The sequence below is a fragment of the Strix uralensis genome, chromosome 11, assembly GCF_047716275.1.
Source record: "Strix uralensis isolate ZFMK-TIS-50842 chromosome 11, bStrUra1, whole genome shotgun sequence".
Taxonomy (NCBI): domain Eukaryota; kingdom Metazoa; phylum Chordata; class Aves; order Strigiformes; family Strigidae; genus Strix; species Strix uralensis.
In genome coordinates this window covers 24,783,125-24,808,942 of record NC_133982.1, presented here as the reverse complement: position 1 = coordinate 24,808,942, position 25,818 = coordinate 24,783,125, and the positions used below count along the sequence as shown (strand labels likewise).

Below are 25,818 nucleotides of genomic sequence, written 5' to 3'. Positions count from 1 at the left end.
TTTCTGTTTGGCTATTTTTTTTTTTCCTTTCATATTCTTTGCTGTCCAGTGTATATCAAAGAATTTTCCACTTGGCTAGAAGTAGCTTGTTCCTTAACCACTTTTGTATTTTGTATGTGTAAGCTTCTTTGGTTGTTGAAAAAACACTAGAAAACACAAATAAGTGATAATAACACCTGTCTCAAGTGTGTCCTGTATAATCCTTTATAATGTCTGACCTCTGCATTCTAGTAAAAATACCTCTCGCCTGACTAATTTCGGAATGCTTGTCTTTATTGTCCAGGATTGGGGAAGAGTGCATCTGCTTAAATGACTGATCCTAAAATAGTGTCCTTTTCTGCCAAGCTATATAAATTAATTTAAGAATCTACATGTCAAGTAGCTGTTTAAGTGATTTGTCTTTATTGCAATGTCTGCTTGGTCAGTCTGGTTTGACTAATTGACTAAAATGGATTTTTTTTTTTAGTAAGAGGGGAAGTTATCTTTCATTATCTGACATGCTGCTTGTCCGTGCAGTCAGAAATTAGACATATTCCAGTTACTAATTGGTAATCTTTTCTGGGGTTGATGCAATCACTTATATTAAGTTGGAATTTATTTTAAGTGAAGAATCTTAATTGGTAATGTTTTCTATAGATAATGGCTGGCACTACTTGACATTCTTGTCTATTCAGTGATGTGTGCATGGCTCTGCTCAAATGGTTTTCAGTTGTGAAATGTTCAAGAGCAGCAGCTCAGTATTTATATTTTTACATTTGAGTGATGATCTGATACAAGAATGAACAACCATATTTCTAGAAGGGGCATTAGCATTGTGTAATTGTGGGCATCAAATTTAGTATCCAAGCAGGAGCACTTTGTCACGTACTGGAGACTTCATTGATCACACTGAATGTATTTCAGGCATGTAAATTAGGTACACGAACACCAGTATTTGAAAGCTGCTTTTTCACCCTGCTACTGCTTCCCCTTGATACTTGCCTTACACTTGAAAATGATCCTTTCAAAGGAGGGAGATTAAATAATCATTACTTACATACTGGATTATATAAATCAGTTTGCAGTACATGCAGCAAGCATTTGTACCACTAATAGCAACAAGCAATTTGGAAATAGAATTGAAAATAGCTTTTTTGAAAGTTGCATAAAGATGTTAATAGGTAATATATGGTAGATATTAAGAGTAAACAAAATTACATATTTAATATCTAAAGCTTTACATTGCAAATTTATAATACCTACATTAATGGAACTTTAATGGAATTTTGTCTGCAGCTGTGTGTAGATCACAGAATGAAGTTTTTTGAGAGAATACAGTAAAACCATGTCTGTCTTTTAGGAGGTCTTTCTTTTTGCAAGCCTTTATGTTGCTCTTTTATTAATAAATAGTTCAGTCTCAGTATCTGTGAGAGAAGGAAAACGGAATCCTTAACCTTCCTACTTCACAATAATTTGCAGAGGCAGTACATGCAGATGCTTTAAGACGCAGGATTATCTGAAAGAAACGTTTCCTAGTGAGTGAATGATAAGATACAGAGAAGTGCCATAGTTTTTTGGTGATCATTTCTTGATTCTCTATCTTTTCATTTTAAAAAATGAATTTTTAACTTTGGAGATCAAGCATTCCTTGCATATCCAGCATAAACTTATCACATCTAGAATTTTTATTTTGTTTTATTAATGTTCTCTAAGTTAAATACTGAATATATTTTGCATAAATATGATGGATTTTGGTACTCAATTTGATTTTTAAAGCAACAATTAGTGCATTTTAAAGACTGTTCTATGTTGGTGTTCAGTTTTTTCATCTCAGGCTAGCAATGATGAGTCAAGTAGTGACGAAACTAGCAATCAGTCCAGTCCTACAGTACGAAAACGTCGGGCTAAGAAGAGGCTGATCTCTAGCTCTGAGGTTGAGGGTGGGTCACCTGCTGAACCAGAATCTGAACCTCCCAGAGAAGAGCAGCACAAACGCCAGTTCAGTAGTGGCCTTAACAGATGCATCGTACTAGCTTTGGTGATTGCGATCAGCATGGGCTTTGGACACTTCTATGGTGAGTTTATAGAAAACAAAATACATAGAATTAGCATCTTCCATAATAAATACCATTTTATTGTGACTCTAAATTTTTTCTTGTTCTCTGCTAACAATCTAAACCTAAAAATGAGGAAAAGCAACTGCTAATACGTGGATAATACAGCGAGGCTCTTCAGCAGTGCAGTTGTATTTAATATATGCTACTTTAAAGTAAATAAAAAGAAATTAGTTTTTGCTTGCCCTTCCAGATAGAAAGTTCTTGTTGTTCTCAATGCAATGTGTACCCTTCATTTTTCACCTCTTCTCTTTTGAAATAGATTTGTGGTAGTGCTTACCATTCCTAACATTGTTCAGAGAGTTATTTCAGGCTTTTGTCACACATGTACTCATCTGGTAAGTGTAAGAGCAAGGCATTTTTTTTTTTACAGGAGTTCATAGTATCAATATCTTTCTCTCTGTGGTGGAGAAGAATACACTGCAGTTATCCTTGCAGTTCCAAAGTGGTTTAGGGAATCCAGGATGGCAGTTTTCCTGTGTTCAGTGCATTGCCTAAAGTTAAGCATTGCACAGATTGTTACTGCATTTAACAGCAGAACTCATTCCAGATCTAAATCTACATAGTGCAGTCCTGATCTACGAAGATGCACGTGTTGTGATAAAAATTATAGAGGGCATGTATTTTTAATAGTAATTTTCCCTAAGTAGTTTTAGTTTTATATGAAAATGTGCCTGCATAAAATGACTTGTGGTTCAGTTTGAGACTGGGAATATGATTCTAATTGGATTTAATTTTTGACTAATTGTTAGGGGTCTAAATTTTGACATTTACTTTGAGATTATAGTAATTTTCATTCGACCCTGATTATTTTTTTTTTTGTTCTTAGGGAAACCTGAAGGTAAGTCATGAGTGATGATGTATTGTGGATGCTGTGCTTGCATTCAGATTTATGCTTTAAATTGTGTGTATGTGTACACACACATCCATATATGTATGCATAATTATATTAAAAAATTAATCAAGTCTTAAGAATTACTAGTGTATGTGGGTTTACAGGAACGACTAATCTGGTTGTATAAAATAGTTTTTATTTATCAGCTGCAGCTAGTAGTAGCCAATGTAAAAACTGATTGATCTATATTGGCATTCTAGAAGCAGAGAGGTGCACGATGACTAGACCAGTCTTTGATAGTGCTTTGTGGTGGTAACTTGAGGTTTCAGTTCTGTTAATCATTTTACTGTGTTTAAGTTGGGGTTAATGATAACTACTCTACTTTTAAAGAACTTTGAGGTCTCTGTATGAGACAGACATTTTGGAAATGTACTCAGGGTCATATCTTTATTAAGGGATTCACTTTGACTTGTTCATTTATTGAATCCGTACTTCTAAATAAAAATTGTCATTGCTGATGACAGGGACGACAGTATTCTCAGCAGAAAGAAGGCTACTCTTGTGTGGCTTTACGTTTTGCCTCTTAAAGTGGAAGTTCTTCATGTTTATAACTAATCTTTCTACCACTAGAAAGGAAATCAAACCCTGCTTTCCATATTCCTGGGTTTTTTTGTTTTGTTTTGGGTTTTTTTGTGGTGTTTTTTTTTTTTTTTAACAAAAACTGGCAAAGAGAAGTCCATCTCCGTAGAGGACTACTTTGTATTTTTTGTGATTCAGCTTGGAATGAATGTTGTCCACAGCAGTCTTTTAATGCTAGGCTAATTGTCATGTAAGAGGGTTGGAAAGGGTTACTTTTTATGAAATTACTTTTTTTTTTGGGGGGGGTATCAATATCAGGATATTGTGTTTTCCCTTTAGATAGAGCTCCAGGACCTCTAAGACTTCTAAAGATGTAGAAAGCAACTAGGATTAGGATTAGATTTTAATCAATAACTGTATCCTAATCAGTATTAAACTGAGTTAGCTGGCTTTATGATGCTCTAGGAAGGAGATCTGAAAGAGGGCAAGCTTTCCAGGAAAATAGGTAAGTGGAGAATCTGAAGTTAGGAAGTCCTTGCCAGAAGAATGTCTCCTTATGGACATTCAGGTATCTTTTTTCTTTAACCAGAATCTGCAAAAGGGGATATTGATGTAATGCTAGGGATTTGGATAGATTACTTAAAGAATCTGAAGGATACTGTGACTTAGAGTACCAACTGGAAACACAAACTATTGACTGAGAAATGGTGCCTCATTAGGTGCATTTTCAGTGTCTTTGCTAGCCTTTCTGTGTTGTTAAATGTAATTTCTGCTTCCTGTATCTAAATTATGATTCTTGATGAGGAAACAGTTTTAAGTGTTTTTCTGTAATTCAGGTTCCTCATGAACCATTTACACTAACAGATGATTTTTCAGATGCAGTGTTCAGATCCTTAGGATCAATGGACTTCTTCAAAAGTATCTATACATATATATAAATATGAAAACAGATTTACTGTCGGTATATTTAAATTCACTTATGCAAGGATCTGTGCTTCCAATAAGTGTTTATTAGGACTATGCAAACTTAAAATCACTGCTGTAAAAGCCTTGCTTTCCCTTAGCTGAACTGAACTATCGAGGTTCAACTTGGTTTAATAGAGCACTGTCTGTTTTTAAGTTCATACTCGACAATACATTAAATGGAAATTAAGAGCACAAAAAAATTCCTCAGTGTAATAGTATTTATAGAATTTCTTCTGTTTAATAATACATCTGCCCTTCCTTTAAATACAGAAATAGAACTCTGCCTATGCTGCCTTGGTTTTGAAAGAAACACCTAAAACTTGATGTTGCTATCTGCTGTAAAGTCTGTTCAAGAGAATCTTAAAAGCAGAGAAATAAAAACTACATCAGTGTTAGGATTTACAGAACATGTGTGTAAGTAGGGAAGTACCAGTAAAGAAGTTTTACTTGTTACAAAAAATTGGTGTCTAGTACAATGAAGATACTTTTTTCAGAAAGTGTGTCTCAGCCGTTATCTGACAATTGAAAGGATATTTGCTTGCTCTTCAGCCTTTACTCATGGATAAGAATGACAAGATAGAGCCTGCAAATACTTGCTGCTTTGTGAGCAGTGTGTAGTAATGGTGTTTCTGCATGGAAGTTTAAATATTGTGCCAATATCCTCTTATTCATGTAACTTTACTTAACAATAAAAGTTGTAGTTCTGAAATAGATAGTGCATGGACTAATGGTCTCCCTTATAGGATCTAAAGTGGCTTGCATGCTACTAAAAAAAATGACAAAGTCGTCACACATATCCTTTCCTGCATCACTTTTGTTGTTTTGGTAGTGTTTCAAAATTCCTTCATGTGTTATAATCAAATAAGAGACAGTGTAATAGCAAATTTTTGGGTCTGTTTGAGAAATTGTTTATCACTGGAAGAAACAAAATCTGCATGTAGCAATCTGGTTTTATAATCTTTATTTTGTTACAGCTAAACAGTTGCTAGTAAATACTGGACAGAAATTGCAAGGTAAGAATGCTTTTGAATTTGCAGGGAAAACGAAGGTGATGTTTAGGTTCATCTGTTCCTGTAACTACTAATGTAAGTCAGACTATCAAAAGAAAGTTTTTTATCTTTGTAGGTACAATACAGATCCAGAAACGTCAGCAGCTGGTGACAAAGACGCGTGAATTAAAAGATATGAAAGATGACCTTTTCCAGTGCCAACAAGAGCAAGGAGATAAAGTGTATCATAAAGTGGGGGTAGGTATGAGTTTAGCTGGAGTCATTCGGTTATTCTGTCATTATGTGTGTAACTTACACAAAGTGAAATTAATTTATCACACAAATCCATTACATTTTTTTCTTTAGTAAGTTCTGAGAATGTAATTTTTCTTTCCCATGAATTCTTGATCAAAATCTTGTATTTTGATCAAATTTGTTATTGGAATGCCTTTAAACATGCTGGTTTTATGTATATATAGTCCAGGAGTTATCTGGAAACAGAGGTGGTCTCTTTTCCTGTGACATAATGCCAGGTTGTCATTAATGAAGACAGCTGAAGTAGAACATGCTGGTAAAAACCTGTTATAGGTTGAACATACAGGTCTTATGAATTTGCTTTCTAAATTGTCAACAGTTACTAATTTTTTAAGTACTTGTACTTTTAGTTTGTTACTGTTGGATCATTCAGAGAGAACATTAGGGAGTGCTTTGTGTGTGCATGTCTGTAGGGTTGTTTTTAAGTTTTCTTTTATGTTGCCAATAGCAGCACTTATACATAATTTGATGTGTTTAGTTCTAGAGTTTGTCAAGGATGCCAAGAGGCTGGGGAGATCCTTTTGTGTTAGGATATAGTTACATGAACATGTATTTTCAGCAACAGATTTGGTTCAAAATCAGTTCCTGAATTTCTGCCCCGACTGTTGAATGTCCTTGCTTCTGCTAATGTATTTCATTTTGTAATCTGTAAACCCAGTTTGCTGAATGTAAATCAACAGCAAACATGCATATTTTTATTTCCTTTTAAGATGTTACAATTCATGTACTCAGTTTACTATCGTTCAGCTAGCTTAACCAATACAAGCAAGAGGTGATGACCTCTGGTTGGAAGAGGGAGCCTCTCACATGGTCTTTGTTGCCAAGAAAGTGTTTGTGTGTATCTGAGATAAACAAACTAGCTCTATTTTTGCATCTTGCTGCAACATGTGTCACTGCATCCAGGATGACAAGGAAGCTCTGTCTGGACTACCTTGGTCTTTCATCTTTCTAGGTGAAATTGTAACAATTCTAATGGTAGTATTTTTGCTTGTTTTCTTTTTGTTTGTATTAGTCACTCAAGGGAGATGTTGCCACATGTTTGACCTCTACTGAGGTGGAGAAGAAATCCTTTGAATCTCAAAAAAAAAGTCTTGCTGCAGAAAATCAGCACTTAAGAGAGTCTTTAGAGAAGGAAGAGAAAGCTTTGGCCTCACTTCAGGAAGAATTAAGGAAGCTAAGACAACAAATCAGAAACTTAGAAGATAAAGGTACTAGCACTGAGTCTATTGTAATGGAAAATCAGAAACTAAGGGAACATTTGGAAGAGGAAAAGCAAAGAAACCACAACTTTCTTAGGCAAAAGGAAACACTCTTCGCAGAGGCACAGATGTTAAGGAGAGAACTGGACAAAGAACGTCATGTTACAGAAGCTCTAAAAAAAGAACTGGAACAGTTAAGTTCTCGTCAAACAGCTGACAGTGCTAATGATGATGATACATTAAGAGGAAATCAAGAAATAGAAACTCTGCGAGGAAGACTAGTAGAACTAGAAAAAAAGCTAAACTTTGAGCAACAACGCTCTGACTTATGGGAGAAGCTGTATGTTGAAGCAAAAGACCAAACTGAAAAACAAGAAATTAATGAAAAGGGACAAAAGAAAGGTGCTAAAGGGCAAAGTAAGACCAAAAAGAAATCAAAGGAATCATTTTTTGGTTCAGTTAAAGAAACTTTTGATGCTATGAAAAATTCCACAAAAGAGTTTGTAAGACACCATAAAGAAAAGATTAAGCAGGCTAAAGAAGCAGTAAAAGAAAACCTGAAAAAATTCTCTGATTCTGTAAAGTCTACATTCAGACACTTCAAAGATACCACAAAAACCATCTTTGATGAAAAGGAGAGGTCAAATGATAAAAGACGTGAGGCAAACAAGAAAGCTCGAACTTTTTACCGAGAACATAACTCTTACGAGAATCTGAAGCACATGCATTACAGGGGACCTAACATGCCGAAAGAATTCAAAGATGGAAGAAAACACCAGTTTACAACATTTGAAAAAGATACAGATTCACCAAAATGTCTCAATGATCCTTTGTGTAATAGAAGACATCAGTTTGTCCTAAAGGGCTGCTCTGGTATTTTTGAATGTGCTCATCAAGAATTCATTAGTCTTTTTAACAGAGTATCGGATCCCATCAGGGTGGATGAATTTAATCGGCTAATGAAAAAGTATTTGCAACAAGTTGTACATAACTTTCATCACTGGAGAGAACTAGAAAATTTCATCAATAAGTTTTTTCATAATGGGGTATTTATACATGACCAGATGCTGTTCACTGATTTTGTTAATGATGTCAAGGATTACCTGGAAGATATGAAGGAATACCAAAATAATAATGAAAAGGTTTTTGAGGATTTGGACAAATACGTCTATAGATACTACTTTCATTATGATAATTCACCTCAATATGGACCCAGGTTTGTTTCCATGTTTCCTGAACTTGTTAACACAATGAAGTAGTCTTTGTAAAGACAACTACTGTCCTTGTTTGAACAGGTGTTTATATATATATATATATAGGCTAAAAGACTTTCTGAAGGACTCCATGGAAATACTAGATTGTGTTATACAAAGTGGACCTGTAGTACCTTATAAATTCTGTGTGTGTGTGATAATAGTTTGGGAGGCACTACAGATCCAGTGTATGCAATCTAATATTTCTAGAGTTCTTTAGAAAACCGGGTAACTGCAAGTAGGATTACTTTAGAGTGAACAGCTCTGATTGCCTATCTGATGGAATGAATAACTATCTCAGAAGAAGCATTACCTAGGACTTCCTTGTTGTCCTTACCTGAACGAGAAGGTTTTGGAGTATGTTTGAGCAGTCTGAGTCCTGTCCTGGCAGGTATGTTCCCTGCTGGCTTTTCAGGAACTTCACTACGCTCGTAGCTTAGTATACTGGTGAGTCTGTATGCCCAGATCAGAGATACTCAAATGGTGGGCCTTAGTTCAGATCCCGACCCTGACTAAACTTTGTTCAGACATGCTTACCAAGGTCTTTGGCATGAATTGTTTCCTATATTACTTTCCTGTACCTAATGGTATTCTCAGGGCTTCTGCAGAGCAGTTGTGGTATGCTGCCTGGCTGGCCCAAGGGAGCTAGATATGGTGGACTGTTTCTACCACGTTGACTTTGATGAACAAAAATGAAGCAAGCAGCCTTAATGTGTGAAACTTGCTCTTTCTGGAACACTTCTGTATTTATTTTATGTGGCTTTTAATATCATTGCTATTACAAGATTTGCAATATAGTCTCTTGTGCTAATGCTTATTCTGATCAGGTAAGGAAAAAATGTGGTGTATTATGAATTAGTTAATATATAAGAAGTTGTCCTTGTAGTCATAATAGAACTTTTCCCTGTGCTGGTATTCAGTGCAAAGCATATTTAGATCAAGGTGCAGTTCTTCAGTCAGGTTTCTCTTTTGGACTTTTTTATTATTTCGTGCATTTTATTGCAGCAGGAAGTCTGAATACTTAACTACTTTGGGATTACTAAATACCATGTGAGGTAGTACTTTCTCTTATTAGAAGTTGAACCATGAGGATGATACTCCTGTTATCAGTTAGCAAGTAGCCTTTTTAATGTGTAGGTTTGGCATAAGTTTTATGTTTTTATTTATAGTTCAAATACTTCTTACTAAATGAACTTTAATTTTTAATTTAAATACTTAATTTTTGAGCACTTTAATTCAGTTTGCAGAAAGAGAATTTGAAATTCGTTTACTTAGAGTATTATACAGAAGTTTGTATGATACTGAGGATGAAAATAGCCTTAGCTTAGCAGAAGGCAAGGTACACTAGTCGTATGGTAACAGCATGTAGTATAATGGGACTGTTTGCATCAAAAACTGCAACAGGTGAGCAAGTGTTTTGTCAGTGCCTCCTCTCTGTATAAATGGATCGTGTATGAAAACCTCTGAAGTGCCCATGTTTGCACAAAGCATTTCCTAAGGGTCTGTAAAGTTTTATTTTTATAGAATAACTGAAAAATAGGTTGAGACCTACCTCAGGCATCATAGCAGGGATAATCAAACAGCCTGTTTTCTTGGCTTTATTCTAAAAAGAACTTTGGGCAACCAGTTGCAGAGCATTTTTATTTTTAGAAGGGATTTCTTTTAAATACACCATCTTATTGATGACTTAAATACACCACACCCCCCCTGTTTTGCTTACAAGAGAAAGGACTACTTAATACAAATTCTGTTTTCTTTTCAGTCAACCTCGGGATGTTAAAAGCTGTTCTTGACAATGTAGTTGTGTTTCAGAATGCTTTTAGAGAGATGCTTTCATAAGAGTAGTAATAAGCTTTTGTTTACTCCTTGCAGTCGACCTAAAAGGCCTTTTACACAAACTGAAAATTCCAGATATGAAAAACCAGCTCAGAAGTACCACCACCGTAATAAAAGAGAAGGTAAATGGCATAAACACGGTCGCACTAATGGAAGACACATGGCAAATCTTGAAATAGAATTGGGGCAATTACCCTTTGATCCAAAATATTGAGTAATTTATGGTAAAAATAAGATTAGAATTCACATCCTCTCCAGAAACTAATTGTTTTTCAACAAAGCAGCAAGATGCAAGTTTTTTCTCTAAATAATTTGATTTTTACACACCTTTGTTAAAAGGCAGAAGTCGAGCTTTCTAATTTGCATATTCTGTACTGTTGCTTTAACTGTTCTTTGGAAGTTATCATAGTTTGGGTGCCAGCAGTATTGTTGCAGAAACTAGGCATGGAATGACCTGTATATGAAAAATATGCTTAACTGCATTCCATTAGTATAGTTCAAGCTTGAGTCATGCATAATGTACCAATAATTAACTCCAATGTTTGATATACTAACTTCATCTCATCCTTCAAAAAGGTCTACATTATGGTAATGTATTTGTTAGTGTTTTGTAATCTTATACTTGCTTCTTGTCTTTGGGGGGGAGCGGTTCGAGAGCCTGTTAATTGTGAAGAATTTGCTGTGCTGCATTCTAATCAGCTTGCTGATTTAAGCACTTGAAATGTCTTGCATATCTGCATATTGTAGAAAAAAATAAAGAGACATTGTGGGTAAAAGTCTTTATTTATAAAACGAACCTAGTATAGCTGTACAGTTCTATAAAAATGGTCTAGTCTTGTCCAGTTTCTTACTGTTTAAGTAGTCATATAGTAACTTTGGTCTTCCTGATGTTTTCTAGTGTTGTAAGGTAAGTCAGCACCCCCATCCTGCCACACTGCTACTGAAGTTGCCTGAAGTGTTCCCAGACAGCCAGTGGCTGCCTAATCAGACCTCCCCATTTGACTTCCCCAGTTTCAGACTCACTACGCTCTCCTGTCTGCAGTACAGGATCGTCTGGTACTGCTGTGCAAAACTGATCTCATTAGGTCTAGATCATGATCTCATTTAGTCTAGAAACTGATCTTCAGGTATGATTCATTTCAGTTCCTTTCCTGTAGACGTAGATGTGGCTTCCAACTCGTCCTTGAGGTACATGAGTGTGAAAGACAGTAGCTGTTTTCTCATAGCCCCTTAAAGCTAGAAATGATGATATTTCCTGTAAATGAACATACATGAGTTTCCAGTCAGAAAGTGCAGTTGGGAGCATCAGAACAGTGTTCCAAAGTCTTCTGAAAACTATCAGTTCAACTGTCCCCTGGAAGTTTTATCCTTTATTTTAGGAAAGACTGCTAGAAAAAGAGGTACCTATCCTGTTTGATCCTGTCCGGAGTGGATGTCCACCAGACACTGTTGTTTTGGGTACATGAACTTCATAAAAGAATTGAGGGGGAAAGGTACTCTTGACTGCAGGCATTTTTCCTTGTCCTTGTTGCTTACTTAAAAGTGTATGGTTCTGGGAATGGACCACAACATTTGTTTTAATGTCGCTTGAGGAGAATTCCATAAAAGATTACTTTATGGCATGTAGAATTCACACACGAGGAGAGGGCATATGTTAAGTATGTATCACTCGAATGGCATCTATACTATATTATGGACTAGAGGGTTCAATTCTAATTTGTGTTTTTAAAAGCTGTGAACAACAGTTTTCAAAAATCTTACCTATAACTCTCCCCTAACTTATTTTGTAACTTGACCTCAAAACTACTTTGTTTCATTGTGCAGTTACCATACCTGTTCTAGCACACTGAAGAAGATCAAGTGAGTGGGTAATAACGAATCATTGTAAAACTCCTTATTAAGCCAGCCAAGGGGATTAGAGTAAAATACATCTGCTTCATCAATATAGCTCTCATTTCCAGTTAGGTCTGGGGGACACTGAAGGAATCTCATTTTCAGAGGACAGTGAACATGACTGGGGAGAAAAACAAAACAAACACTTCAGGATAAACTGACCAGTATCTAAGATTTGAAATGACTCATCACTTAAAGATACCTCAGTCAAAACCAAAATTGAATATTGGGTTTTCTCCCTCAGAGTCTTATTTTTTCCCTTCTGTACTTCATGTGAAAGCAAAAGTAGAACAAGTGGATTCAGCTCCAAACTGCTGTATGTTGTCAGCTTTTCACAGAAAACAGATTTATGCACAACAGCAGTTTCTTAAAAAGGTACTTTTCCATATCAGCTTCATGGTTTATATCTGCTTTTATGTTTTGTTTATGTGCCAGGATCTATTGCAAACTTTTGGGAATAGTGACCTTAGTCATTATATGTTAAATTACATTTCTTTACTCTCTAGCAGCAGAAGTAAAGGTAAAATTAATAGTTTGACTGTAACAATCAGTCTTCAGTTTTGCTACAAAAGTTACCGTAATGAAGCACTATGACTTTCAGAAGTCCTAAGACTTAGTGCATATCCTCATACAAAGTTATTTTACAAAAACTGAATAAAGCTTAGATGCTGAATTTTATTCTGTGGTATAAGTATTTGACTTGTTTTCCTATTCTGTATTAACTGTATGAAAAATCCAAACTTTTCCTGTAATGTTTATCCATCTCAATTTGTTAAGCTTAGGGAAAAAAATAATCTTAATTTATGCTTAAGTGTATGGAATGTAGTACACTCTTAACTATTTTAATACCTGTAAAATGGAGTAGAGTGGCATGGCATCATGATGAAGACAAAAGCTTGTGACTGGTGAGAGTTATTACAGAGTTGCTGTATGTGACTCATAACATCAAGAGCACCTCGCTGGTGAATCAAGCCTGTATACAGGGCTGGGAGCAAGTTTGATAAAAGCAGGAAACTTGCTGCAGATTTCTTCCATGCTTTCAGGTGTTTCAAAGAATATCCTATGGAAACATTTGAGTGAGTTTTAGAGATAAGCAGATACTAACAGTTCCACACAGCAATTTAGAAAGTACCGTAACTTACTGGAAAGGCATTACTGACTTGGTAACAGTACCTTGCTTTGGGATATTTTAACAGTGTTCTTTTAGTCTTTACTCTTTGCATGGAAATTCAAAACTTAGGCTTTGCCCTTATTAACTCTTGGATTTAATGGTGTAAATGTTAAGCCCAATACCTATCTTTTGAAGTACAGAGGTACGATTTCACAGCTAATGCTTTGTCTCTTTACGGCTTAATTTTAACCGCTTGTGGAGAAAAACAGTCTGTTCAGTAGTTTAGATGAACGGTGTGTTGGCGGCTTACTGATGCGTTCCGATTCACGCGTGTCCAAGTAGAGCAAGAATAAACGGTAACGTGTGCCTTGGAATGGCTGTGGTATGCTTTTTCCCCAACACGCTGAAAGCTACAGCGTTCCCTTGTTGTTCATTTTTGAGCTATTATCCTTGGAAAAGCTTACTCCTCCATCTTTTCCCATCTCCGCTCCTTCCCCCCAACTTTTCTTGAAGGAGCTAATAACAGAAAGAGACATTTCTCCTGATGGAAGATAGCTGTATAAACCTGTTTCTCACAACCACAACTTAGATGAACCTGGCACAGGATGTTGCAACCAGTATGGAAACCCTTATTAAGTCATGTGCTTGTCAGTATTAAGAGATAAAAATATTTTATGCAGCCTAGCTCTGTGACCGTGTTGACTGAATCACAAGAATCAAGTTTGAATAGGCCTGTTTCAGAAGTCAGTAACAAGTTATACTAGTATTCAGTTGGTATGTTCTGTCAAATTGCAAATCTTTATCTCAGATGAAAACAAAGTCTACTAATTAGTCTGTGGTTTAAACATGAGTGGAAACATTCTATTACAGGCATTTTTTTACTGCTTTTGTGAAATGCTCTTAGCTTATCTTTAAGTGTGCTTGGAAATTACTTTGAAATTCATGTGGGGTTTTTTCTGCTTTTATTTATAATGTTTTGAGTAATTTAAAGACCTCTTCATAACCACTGAGTTATCAGAAATAACTTTTGTCATTTTTTTCTTTACTAAAGTATCCAAACAGATCATAATTAGCTCTTGATAAATTGCATAATGACCTCATTCCCTTATAGACATGAAAGTTGAGGGATATTAACAAAAAGTAGTGGTCTGGAATTTTTCTGCATGTGAGGTAGAACTAGTTCACCTTAAATCTAGATCTGCTATTGAATCAAGTCAAGACATATTACATATTTGATCTCTGCTGAGATCAAAATTATTGAAGTAAGATTTACTTCTGTTTAGGCTAGCAAAACAGGTTAAAGAAAGTTGTTTTTCATCAATTCATCTGTTTTGAATTTGTATTTAAGCTAAAGCTGTACAGCTTCATGTTTCGAAGTTCTAATCTTTCTAACTTTTCAGCATATTAGACTTTACATTGTGATTTTACTGTTCGTATAGATACACTACTGTAATACCTAATTTTGTAAAATATAAACCACTTCCTTATTAGGCTCTTTTGTGTATTTATAAGAAAAAAAAAACACACACAAAACAAGAAAAAATATAAAGGAATACTTTAAAAGTTTCTATTAAAGTATCAGAAAAATCTTTTTTAGCAAAGGCAATGCGCTTTCCAGTTTAAACTGTGGACAGATTCTCTTAAAAATTAAAGTTAACCACATTAGTTTAGGGACCTTATTCGTGTTTTAACAAATTCACCTTACTATGCCTGAAGGAAAAAGCTATTGCAGTAACTGCTTTAAAACTTGTGGGAAGTAGCCTCCAGCCTAGTGGTTGATCAAGAGCAGACAGAAAACAAGCATCATCTCCTTAACTCAAAGGCATCTGTCAGGAATATCCAAGAGAACTGGGTGGAAAAATACTGCAGAGGAGCCAAGGAACAAAATTCAGTGTAAGGGTGGCATTGCTAAAAAATTAGGAGTCACTGAGGCAATTTTAGTATTTTTTGCAGGAAGTACTTCCAGCCCTGCTAAGGACTCCCCATCCTGTGTTTCAGTCACTTGCTGTTCCTCATCTCCCCCCCCCCCCCCCCCCCTCCCCCCCCGCTTCTTTCTTTTTTCCTAACTGTAAGAAAAGGTTAGGCTAATTCTAAGAATTCTTTGTCAAATACCTACATTGACTTTTAACAGTCTCTCTTTAGATAAAAAATATATACAGGGAAGGTTGCAAGACATTTGAAATGACTGCTTACCACAGAAAACCATGCAAAATGGCAGTATTGGGTAGATGAACCTGAATTCTTTGTGACTCAGCATGCTGTAATAAAACAGATAGAATACTACAGCAAGAAAGTTAAATGCATCAGTTCTGTTGACAGAATGTGTTTCAGAGCATGAAGGACTGGAAGAAAAGCACTTGCATGTACTAAAAAGCTTCCGGCATTGAAGCAGTTTAGAGTCAAAATCCAAATAGTTGCTTTTTAAGAACCTAATGAGTACATTCAAATTAAGATTATTTGGTCAGTTTAAACCAAGCACTAATAAAAGTACCTAGCTACTACTCTAGTGATTAAGTGGTCTGATTCTGTAACTACTAGATAGAACTTAGCTAGTACTTCACCAATTTGCTTTCTGTAATAAAACACAATAAAAAGCGTGGATGAGAAGCTAAGACTCAACCACACACTGTTAAGTAACATTCACCTCTACTAGTAAAACTACACAATTTCCCATGCCAATTTTAGGGGCTTTTTTGGAGATTACTGCATGACTGGTGTCATGGGAACCAAACAGGTTCTGAAAAGACTAAGGGAGATAAAAAAGGCCTAAAACTAATAGAGCTACATCCAGTTTTGAGTTGGACGGAAAGAAGAGATGGCATTTGTGGCCTCGCTACCGTTTTGCTGTATTCTGTTACTACTATAGTCTAATACCATAACTTATTACTTAGTATTTATTAATTTGCTGTATCTTTTCTTGTCTGAAAGTGTCTCATGTTTAATGTACAGTTAATTCTGATGCTTTAGAAACACTTTACCTTTTCTTCTACTTCTCAAAATAAGACATACAGTCATATGATAAATGTTAAGAGCTGTGTGTAGACTTGTGAATGGAGTAAGTTTTAGAGGCCTAAGAACCTCCCATCTTACTGGGGATGTATTGAAGAACCAAATACATTTTCGTTAACAAGCGTCTAGTAAACACAGTTTTCTAACTACTTCTGTTGTTGCTTAAACACCTGTTAGGTGATTTGAGTGTGGGTTATTTTATTTTCCATTGAAAGTTATGCTGAATTATTTTATTCTTTAAGGGTCTAATAAATTCTAAAAATACATGTTTGGTAATGATACAAGTAGTATTACAATAGTTTCTACAATTTTATGTATAATTGACTGCATTTCTTGGAGTGCTTGAATAGTTTAAAGTTTTCCATCGCTTAACCTGAATACTGTGCTTTTTTGTTCTAGATAGGATATGAGCTCTGAAAAGAACACAACCAGTGAAAGATAGTAGTTACACTTAGGAAAAATTACCTGTATACCAACACTGTCCAAATCACTGCCATTAGAAGGATGCGATACCTTTTTGCTGCCAGCACACAGCCATGAATAAAGAAAGGCAGATGGGTACCCAAGATGACTGGTAGTCCCTGAGTGAAGTACCAATGCCAAGGATGAGATCCGTAAAATGTTCCCAAATTCTGCAGCACGTTGAATTTCAAGAAGTTCAGCTGAACCAGTACCCACTGGGAGATTTGGGGGGGGGGCAGGGGAGCGGAAAGTTAAATACAAATCCAAAGTGAAAACCAACAGCTAAATTGAATTACAGTTATCACTGGCCTTAAATGATAGTGCCTTTTCATTCATACTTACATTTTTTTCGACTAAGACTTGTCAGAGACTTCCTATATTTAGCAATTAAATACGGTAGTGTTTTGTAGTTTGTTGATAACTATTGATTTATTGAGAGCTGAGCATACTGATTTTAAGTAACAGCCTGTCATTTAAAATAACTGAGAAGTCAGTGTTTAAGGGTTTATGGCTTAGGATCTATTTGGAGATCATAGGCCAGACACAGTCACAGAAATAATGGAAGTTAGAGACATCTGAAACATCCGTCCATGTTAAAATGCTAAAACCCAACCTTTTTCTTATAAGTCAAGTTTAAAACAACTTACCTCACCAGAAAACACACGGTCAATTATTAAAGACGTTCCTACTGTGACCAGTCTGCAAAAATGGAAAGTTGGTTGCACTGATATTGCCTGAATTGCTTTTGTATCTGTTCTCTAAATAGCTGTCAAAACTCCTCGATTCCTAATCTTTTTTTGAGATTATCCATAGTTATGACCATTTTACAGGGACCAGTTGCCATTACCCAGTATCCTTGGCACAATCCCAGACAAAGCTGGAATGCTGTTCACATCTCACCCTTATCAAATCTCTCCTAGTGCTTTCTTTTAGCATATATATTAATTTAAAGGAAGCATGTCCCTTATTTAAACTTTTGCAAAAGGACTTTTCCTTGGGTTTTTTTACACTAAATTGGCTTTTTGGGTTGTTTGCCTTTGTGGAGGTAAAATCAATCTTAAGATATAGCTGTGCACAGTCATAGTTTAAATTTAGTAAGAACTTACCCAATTGGAATGCAGTTGTGCAGGATAAGGTCTGCTTTCCTCTGTTCTTGCAAAAAATGACTGAAGACCAAAGGTATCCATGGGATAACAGCAGTAGGACGAATAACAATTGCAAATGCTACCAAAGCTAAATATTTGCAACTAGAATGAGGGAACATAAGAAAACCCTAAGTTTGGTTTTTTTAAAAGGTCTGGTCAATTCTTTTGCAGACAGTGACATTTCAACAATGTAAGTACTGTCATGTCTCTGACCAGAAGTTTTTCATATTGTAGATAACTTTGATTCTCTCAGTGCAGATACTCTGTTTTGCTTGGGAGGCTGCCAGCTGTATAATAGCTTTATTAGCAGTGGAGTTGCTAACTAGAAGCACGTACTTGCTTTAAAATAGATAGCTGGCAAAGAAAGTTGTGACCACAAATTCACCTATATCTGAACCCAAACAAGCTTTTGTTAATCTTTTCCCAAGTTACTACAGATTTCAGTCCTTTAAATTAGAAGTTTCCGCTAAGGTGATACTTTGTGTAAGGGAACTAGAGAATAGTAATTTTACATGCCAGCTATAGTGTTTTTAGAGGAAATACCACGCTTCCTGTTCATTCCATGATCTAGAGCTCTTGCTGCATGAATGAGATAGTTTTGGTTGCCTTTTATCTTAAAATAGAAGTTAGCATTTTAAACTGTATCAGTAGATTGGTGTTATATCAAGCCAAATATTATCAGTACTGTTAATAGAAAGTTTCTCACCTGCTCCCCATCTTGGAACCTTTTATTGGATAGTAGGAAAGAGCAAAAATGGTAAGAAGAGTTTCCATGGTGTTTGTTAGAGTTCTGGTACAGGAATACCACGTAAACCAGGAACACAGCTGGCAGAAGTACTGAAAATAATTACAAACAACAGGATGCATAGGAAGAAATGTTAGAACAAATTCTGTAGTTTTAAATGAAGGTGATAGTTCTTCAAGGTGTGACTTACTATCATTTTGCTGTTGTTTACACTGCAAGCAACAGTGTTTATTAACATGCATAAAAATTTTTTAAAAGCTAAGACTCACCACACACTTTGCTGTTTCTGCATTTTCAAGGTGTTGCACTAATGAGTAAAGCTTCACATCAGCAAAAGCTGCCAGCACTGCCTGTGCAAGTCTAGGGACCCATATCTATAGCAGAGAAAATTTTACTTGCAGCAAACCTGTTAAATTCTAAGTTTGAAGAGAAGACTACTGAATTAGTGAATGACTGTTCAGATGTGAAAATAGTGAATTAGTGAATATTCTCTATAGCTTTTGATGTGGACTTTTTTTTTTTTTTAAATAGTAAGGTCCTTTGGTGAGACTAGTATTTCTGCCAAAACAAAGTCTAAAGTTCAGCTGAAAGTATTCAGAAATTGAAAGAATTCTTTGCCATTCATCTCCAGAAGAAGTCAAAAGGAGCTGTTTGTACTAAACTCAGTAATAATACACATTATTAAACACTCCGGAAAACTGAACCACTGAGCAATTATGATGCAGTGGCAAACAATACCAGTATGAGACTCAAGGACATTGATGGAGGCCAGGAATAATCCTCTGCAGTCACAGGCAGCAGTACCGTGACTGGAGATCTTTGGACGAGTTCTGCACCCTCGCAGAACCCTTCAGTGAAGTCTCTGTGCTCGTACATCTCTAACTGCCAGATTCAAGGCTTTATATTTTACCTGGCCAATGACAAGAATACACTGTTTTAATTGAATTTTAGTAGCAGAGGTATTTTTTGATTATACTCACCAGAAGTTGAACATCATCCTGGGCCAACAGCTGTAGCGCTTTGTAGATGCTTGCAAAGATCAGTGGGTATGAATAGCCCCTTAAGCCATTCGTCCATTCCCAAGTTAAGTAGCCATAATTATTAATATTAAGGATAAATCATGAACAACTGAAACAAAAAGCTTCATTCGAGCTGTGTCACTGTCCGAGTTGCGCGCGTTGAGACATTTACCCTTGCGGCCAAAAGCGGTGGGGGTTTTGCTGCCGGCCAAGCTCACGCCTTCCTGCCGGGGAACTGTCCGCCCGGCCGCGCCTCGCGCTGGCGACACGGCGGCCGGGACCCCCCGTTCCCGCAGGGGCGGGCCCCGGGAAGCGAGGGGACAGCGAGCGGGCCGGGAGGGGCGGCGGGAGCCGGGCACCGCGAAGGATATTTGAAGACCATGCGGTGCGCCACCTCCAGCGACTGCCAGTACTCGTCCGGGACGAAGCTGGTCCGGACGAGGGAGCAGTTCAGCGCCCGCAGCGCCACCGTGAGCGCCAGCAGCGGCGCCGGCCCGCCGGCAGCGCCTGCGGGAGGGGAGCGTGTGTCCGTCAAGGGGCCCTCCCAGGGGCGCCGCCCCGCCCCCCCGCCCCGCCCCGCTTACCGGCGCCTCGCTGCCCGGCGGCGCCGCCGGGGGCCCCGTACAGCACCGACCGCCGCTTGCGGAGCCGCACCGCCGCCGGCCTCCGCGCCAGCAGCCCGCCGGGCGCCGCCATCCGCCGGGGCGGGCCTGCGGCGGCGCATGCGCGACCTCACGGCGGCGGGGACGCGGCCGGCACTTCCTTCCGGTCCCGCTAGCGAGCAGGAGGCCGCGCTCTGTGCTCTCCCGTCCGGTGAGGGGCGCCGGCTCTGCCCGCGGGGCCAAGCGCGCCCGAGGCGGGGATCGCCGAGCGCGCTGCCCCCGGCCGCTTTCCTCTTTCCCCGCCCGGGGGCGAAGGCGCCGCCGAGGAGCGCGGAGAGGCCGCGGCGCCTCACGAGCGTGTCCGCGGGCGCGGCGACGCCGCCTGTCGGCATGTGGGGGCGGCTGCCGCTGCCTCAGGTGGTGCTGGCCGTGGCGCTCGGCGTGACCAGCGGCATCTACATCTACCGGCCCGTCTTCCGGCCCCCCGCACCCGGGCAGCCCCCCGAGGGCACGGCGGGGCCGCCGGCGGACGCCGCGCCGGAGAAGAGGCCCTGAGAGCGTCGCGTGAGCCGCGCCGCTGCCCTGGCGCCCTTCGCCGGGACCGCCGGGCAGCCGGGCCCTCCGCGCCGCGCGGCGGAGGAAATGGCGCCCGAGCCGCTGAGGAAGCCGGAGCGTTCGTCGCCTGCCGGGGAAGGTGCCCCCTGCGCCGGCCGTGGCGGTCCCCAGCGGCCCCTCGGCAGCCCGGCCCTGCCCTGAAGCCATCCGCCAGCCGAAGGTGTCACCGCATGCGTGTGCTCGTGGTACCAGCCTGTAGGGACGTGAATGTTGAGATATGTATAAAATTCTGAATGTTGAAAGGTACGTCTTCACGACTAAGTCTAAATAACCACCAGGGAAGTGGAAAAAGAAAGCCGCAGTTGTACGGTTACACTTAATGGTTTCTTTCTGGATTGCCTCTGATCTGATCCTCCGAGCGATAAATACCATTTTTACGTACTTGTCACAGTTTCAGTTCTTAATACTTCAGTTCTGTGGGGAATGCAGTTGTACTGGTGGCCGAGAAGGGAACTGCACCCAACTTTGGTGTCCTTGGCTTACATTCATACCCGTATATATACACACACACATACACACGTGTTCCACACAGGCATACACGCATCTTTCATTCCTGACAGAATGAGACTAGAGTGGCTTTAATAGATGATGTGGCGGAGAAGTGCTTCAGCGTGTAGCTCAGTAGGTCGGCATTAATCTTGCAATAGGTGTGGATCAGTCTGACAAAGAAAATCTGAGACTCAGGGAAACTAGAGCAGTAGATATTTCAAGACTTCAGAAAACTAAAAAGAAACTAAAACCTGCAGACCTCGGGAGGAACTTCTGTCAGATTCGGGTTTTAACCCTTGAGTCTGTGGACTGCGTGAGGGAAGAAATCCTTTCCCTGGATGTGCTTTTATTTAAAGCCAGGAATGATGTGACAGCTGGAGGCAGTGGGTGGACTTTACAGAAGCTAAGGTGGGAGGATAGCAGGAGAAGGTGGCCTGGGAGGCGCAGTTGAGTGCGTGATAAATCTGGTTTGGACATGAGGAAATGCCCCAAGTCTGTGATGAGTGCAAAGGCAGAAGAGCTACTGTGGTGACTCCAGCAGCTTCCTTTGTTTACAAGGCCATTATATCTTGAAAAGGCTATTTTGAAAAGGCGTAACTGAAGTCTAGCAGGCACTTCCTTTGTAAGCATAATTGCTGGAAGTTCGTCCATAAAGATGGCAGTTGATTTCGAGAAGTCTCACGAAAGGGGATGCCTGAGCTGATGCAGACAGAAGGGGATTGATGCAACAGCTTAAGACGGGTTGCTGAAATCTTGAGACTGCTGGATTTAAAGTGTGCTTATTGAGCAGCTGCCGAGAGAGCAGAGAAAGTGCGTTCCTCTGGTGAGGGAAGGTAGCCAGCAGGCGGCAGAAAAAACTCACTTAATCTGCAGTGATGGACATGACCTGGCACCACGTATTTTCTCTTCAAAACCTGTTTTGCCTCTCATGCATTGTTATGAAACGGCGTGTGATCTTCCAGAAAAGTGAGGAGGACAACCAGACTGGGGGGCCAGCCTGTTCCATTAAAAATGGCCTTCGGGATTTGAGCAAAATCGCATCGTTGCGGTACGGTGCAGCCCTCGGGCCGTGCTCGCCGGACCGGGCGCCCGGGGCGGGGGGGATCGAGCTGAGCCGGGGCGGTGCTGCCCAGCCCAGCCCAGCCGTTCCCGCCCCTACCTCGGGCCTTACGGGAAGTGATGTTGCCTTGACGGAAAAGGCACGCTTGCAGCCCAAAAAAGGGCAGGTGCGGAGGGACGCGGCGCTGCGGGAGCCCCGGTGGCCGTGTGAGGCGAGCAGGTAGGAGGGCGGCGAGCCGGGCTGAGGGGTGGCGGGGCCGGGGAGGGGCACGGCGCTCTCGCCGCCCCGTCGCCCTCCTAAGGGGCAGCTGCAGGAGGCACGGGGGGCGGAGGGCTCCAGAGAAACGCTTCCGCTGCAAGAGGAGTTAATAAATAATCTCTGGACGAGTGGTTTGGGCAGGAGCTCGAAATACTGGGGAGAAAAAAGGTGATTTCCCTGTGCCGCGGGGACTCGAGTCCGAACCAGCGGGAGCGCCCCGGCCCCGCGCCTGCCGCTCGCTGAACCGACGAGGGGCTTCACAGGGGGGGCTCGTTCGTGAGGGTGAAGGAACAAGCCTGAAGCCTCGGCCCCTCGGCTGTCCGTGCCTGTGCTTCACTCTACAACTGCTGCCGCGAGCACGGCTCCGCCAACGGGCCCGCTCAGGCCTTCGCATGGAGCACCTGTAGGAACTGCAAGTTTCCCACAGCTCGGGCCGTGCATTTCTTTTGTAAAAAGGACAGGTGGATTGCATGTCTGATTTAAAAAAAAAAAAAAGCCTTTAAAAATGGTAAGTTGTCGAGGGAGCAGTACAAGTGTGCTTTATCTGTTTAGCCAGAACTTAAATTCTGTATTTGAGTATCAGCAGATCTGTTGCTTCTCTCTGAACGCTGCGTGTTTGTCTGACACAGTCTGCTTGCTGAGAGGGTTCAGGGGATCTCTTCTCATTTGCAATGCTTGGGCTCACCTAACACTTTGATGATCTTGGATCTAAAGAAAGCTAAATCCATCAGAAAAATGTCTTGGTTTTTCTAGCTCTGTAAGTGACTAGATTATATTAATATATAAGTGGTATTTTTTTATGGTGCTAGCAAAGTATAAAGGACATGCCTAGAACTGTTAAAAACACCCAACTTTAATTTTTATCTCTCCTTGGAGATGAATCAGGTCTATTTTGAGCTGTCTGATCATATGATTCCTCAAAAACTTTCCCTAATTATTCGTGCTTGTGAGTTTTTCATCAGGATAACACATATGCTGTTTGGAGTTAGGAGTTCTGCTAGGTGTTATTGGTGTTTCTTTGTACTTACAGTTTTTATTGAAACTCTACAAAATGCATTAGTGGCACTAATCAGTTTCTAAAATCTATTGTCTGCCTTTTCTTGGAAATTTATTCTTATGTAGGCTTGTCTTCTCAGCCCTTGTTTCTTTTCATAGACTTATACTACTTTTGTGACTGTTCCAAGTATTTTCCAGCCAGGGAAAAGCATATAGTACAATATGCATTTCAAACGTTGATACATAATTGTAGGAATAGTATTTGTGATGCTAAATGGATGTCTCAAAAGCATGGTTAGAAAGATGGGAAAAAGAACAGCACGTTCCTGTATGTCTAGTTCAGGGTTCTAATTTTATCTCTACTTAATCTCTTGCACAAAGGAGTTCTGGGTGGGGGGAATGTGCTACAACTTAAGACTGTTTTATTTTTACAGTTAATAAAATTTCTCATCTGCAACCAGATATCTAAAACTAGTAAGTTTGTTTTCATCTCTATCATTAAACATGGGAACACATTATTTTATCACTTGACTACACATTTCCTTTTCTTTCAAAGAGAAGATTGCTGAGATAAAAGAATTTTTAAGTAGTTTTTGACATTTACAGAAACAAGTATTATGAGCAATAATCCCTGTTTGTCTTCTTTGGATTCTTGTTTTTTCTGTTACTGCCAGGTATCCACTGTGCTGGCATAATGACCATTGAGTAGTCTTGTCAGTTTTCAGCATAACCCTGGAATTGCAGATCAACACCATTAGGAAGACCAGTCTCATAGTCAACAGAGGGCTAGTAGGAATTTCATTTAGGCAAAATTGGAACTAGAGATGGAATATAAAGAATTACAACTCTTTTTCCCCTGTTAATGTCTCAGCAAATAATTATAACAGGGTGCATTTAGAATGTATTAAGCTTATGATTTAATTAGTTAATCATCAGATGCTCTCTTCTGTATTAAAGCTGTGTTATTGTACTCCACTGCACATGTGAGCTGGTCCTGCAGGTAGTTAAGTTTGTTCTTCAGTAAATTCAGAGGGTTACTTACATATTTATATCTAAGCGTTTGCTGGGCTGGGCATGTCAACTGCTCAAGGACTTGCTTTCGCTCCGCTTGTCTTGCAGATACCACTTGTGCTGAAGATAATATCATGTTTACAGAACTGACTTCAAACATGGCTGAAAACTTGCTTAAATACCACATAGTTTAAGAAATACTTATCTAAAAGGCAGCTTTTTATAGGAGAAACAGATTTTTTTTCTTCTGTTCATACAACTATATTCCCAGTCTTCCTCTGGGAATAGCATCTGGTTGTGAGATTTCATTTCCTCATTTCTTTTTTGGTCTTCTTAGTCTGAAAACTGCATCCCTGTCAGGAGGCAGGACTAACTTGAAGCAAGTTAAATCACATGAGATCATACCCTTTTATCTCCAGTGGAGGTAAAACCCTAGTGAATAAGAAGTCCTAGCTCCTAATTTCTCTCCTGGAGCGTCCTTATATTGTTTTGTTTTCATACATAATACAAGAGAATTTACTTTTGATTATTGTAATTAGTAGTCGCAACGTCTGTGATTTATTTTCCAATCTAGTAAACTTTGAAGATTAAATTATGGCATATAGATTAAAATATGACATATAACCAGCATAATTTTTTCCTGTGATGTTGCTGTGGCTTCAAGGGGTTGAAAATACTCTGATATAGGTATGACAGTTTTGCATAGTACTGGGCGTTGGAATCCTTTTCATGTACTGGCCAGCACTTTGGAGCTGACCCGACAAGTTCTTCAGTATTTTAAACTATTGCAGGGGGAAGAAAAAAAAAAAGCAAATGTCCTTGCTTTTACGGCTCTGAAGATAATATCAAAGCGTAAACCAATGCAGTGCTATTTTCCTGAGTTTGCAAACCCGTTTCCCATAGCTGTTCCCTTTCTCTCTGATACTTTCAGTGATGAGAAATGGGTAAGACTGAACCATGTTAGATAAAAGCACTTTTGGAAGACAGTGTGAAGACTGGTACTAAGGTAGGAAAGGGGCAGGAAGCAGCAATGAAGATAGAAGCTTAGTAGGAGGAGTACAGCTTTTCTAGAAATTTGTGGTTTGCAGTGGAAAAAAGGACATGAGCAGTGCTTTTAAATTAAAAGTTAAATTTTTGGGCACTTGCAAATAGTATTTTGAAAATCACTCTATGCTTCTGCCTTGATTATTTGTGTAAAAGAGTTACGTGAATGAAAGGACTGTAAAGAGTATACCTAACTGAAATATTTTATATGCAAATAAAACACTGGGTGGTTATAAGGACAACTGCTACCCAAATCAAGTAGCTGATTCCAGAATAATTTTGGAGTTTGTGTTT

General features: G+C 39.3%; 2 protein-coding genes across 10 annotated transcripts in view; one reads left to right on the top strand and one right to left on the bottom strand.

The window, feature by feature from the left end:
- The window catches only part of CCPG1 (cell cycle progression 1), a 29,235-nt gene extending 12,620 nt beyond the window's left edge, over nt 1-16,615 (top strand). For 4 of the 8 annotated variants that reach the window (XM_074881103.1, XM_074881097.1, XM_074881098.1 and 1 more), the window contains 5 exons: nt 1,800-2,054; nt 2,923-2,934; nt 5,599-5,720; nt 6,790-8,192; nt 10,102-10,841. In XM_074881103.1, coding sequence (XP_074737204.1) covers nt 1,800-2,054; nt 2,923-2,934; nt 5,599-5,720; nt 6,790-8,192; nt 10,102-10,279 — 1,970 coding nt within the window. In that variant the 3' untranslated portion in view covers nt 10,280-10,841. Of the gene's footprint in view, nt 1-1,799; nt 2,055-2,922; nt 2,935-5,598; nt 5,721-6,789; nt 8,193-10,101; nt 10,842-11,444; nt 11,513-16,477 lie in introns of those variants that run through there. The other 4 variants (XM_074881104.1, XM_074881100.1, XM_074881102.1 and 1 more) reach the window with 3 other exon arrangements.
- PIGB (phosphatidylinositol glycan anchor biosynthesis class B) lies at nt 10,830-20,173 on the bottom strand. 2 transcript variants are annotated; one of them, XM_074881105.1, is made up of 12 exons: nt 20,034-20,173; nt 19,821-19,956; nt 19,411-19,524; nt 18,700-18,804; nt 18,392-18,522; nt 17,647-17,787; nt 17,188-17,239; nt 16,544-16,755; nt 15,263-15,327; nt 12,808-13,018; nt 11,899-12,079; nt 10,830-11,320 (listed from the first exon to the last, which is right to left on the bottom strand). In XM_074881105.1, exons 1-12 carry the CDS (start codon nt 20,171-20,173, stop codon nt 11,189-11,191), a joined length of 1,620 nt encoding a protein of 539 aa, XP_074737206.1. In that variant the 3' UTR covers nt 10,830-11,188. The 2 variants fall into 2 exon arrangements, with proteins under 2 accessions (XP_074737206.1, XP_074737208.1); XM_074881107.1 differs by lacking the exons at nt 19,411-19,524; nt 19,821-19,956; nt 20,034-20,173 and adding an exon at nt 19,169-19,403.
- Between the last annotated feature and the right edge of the window lie 5,645 nt (nt 20,174-25,818).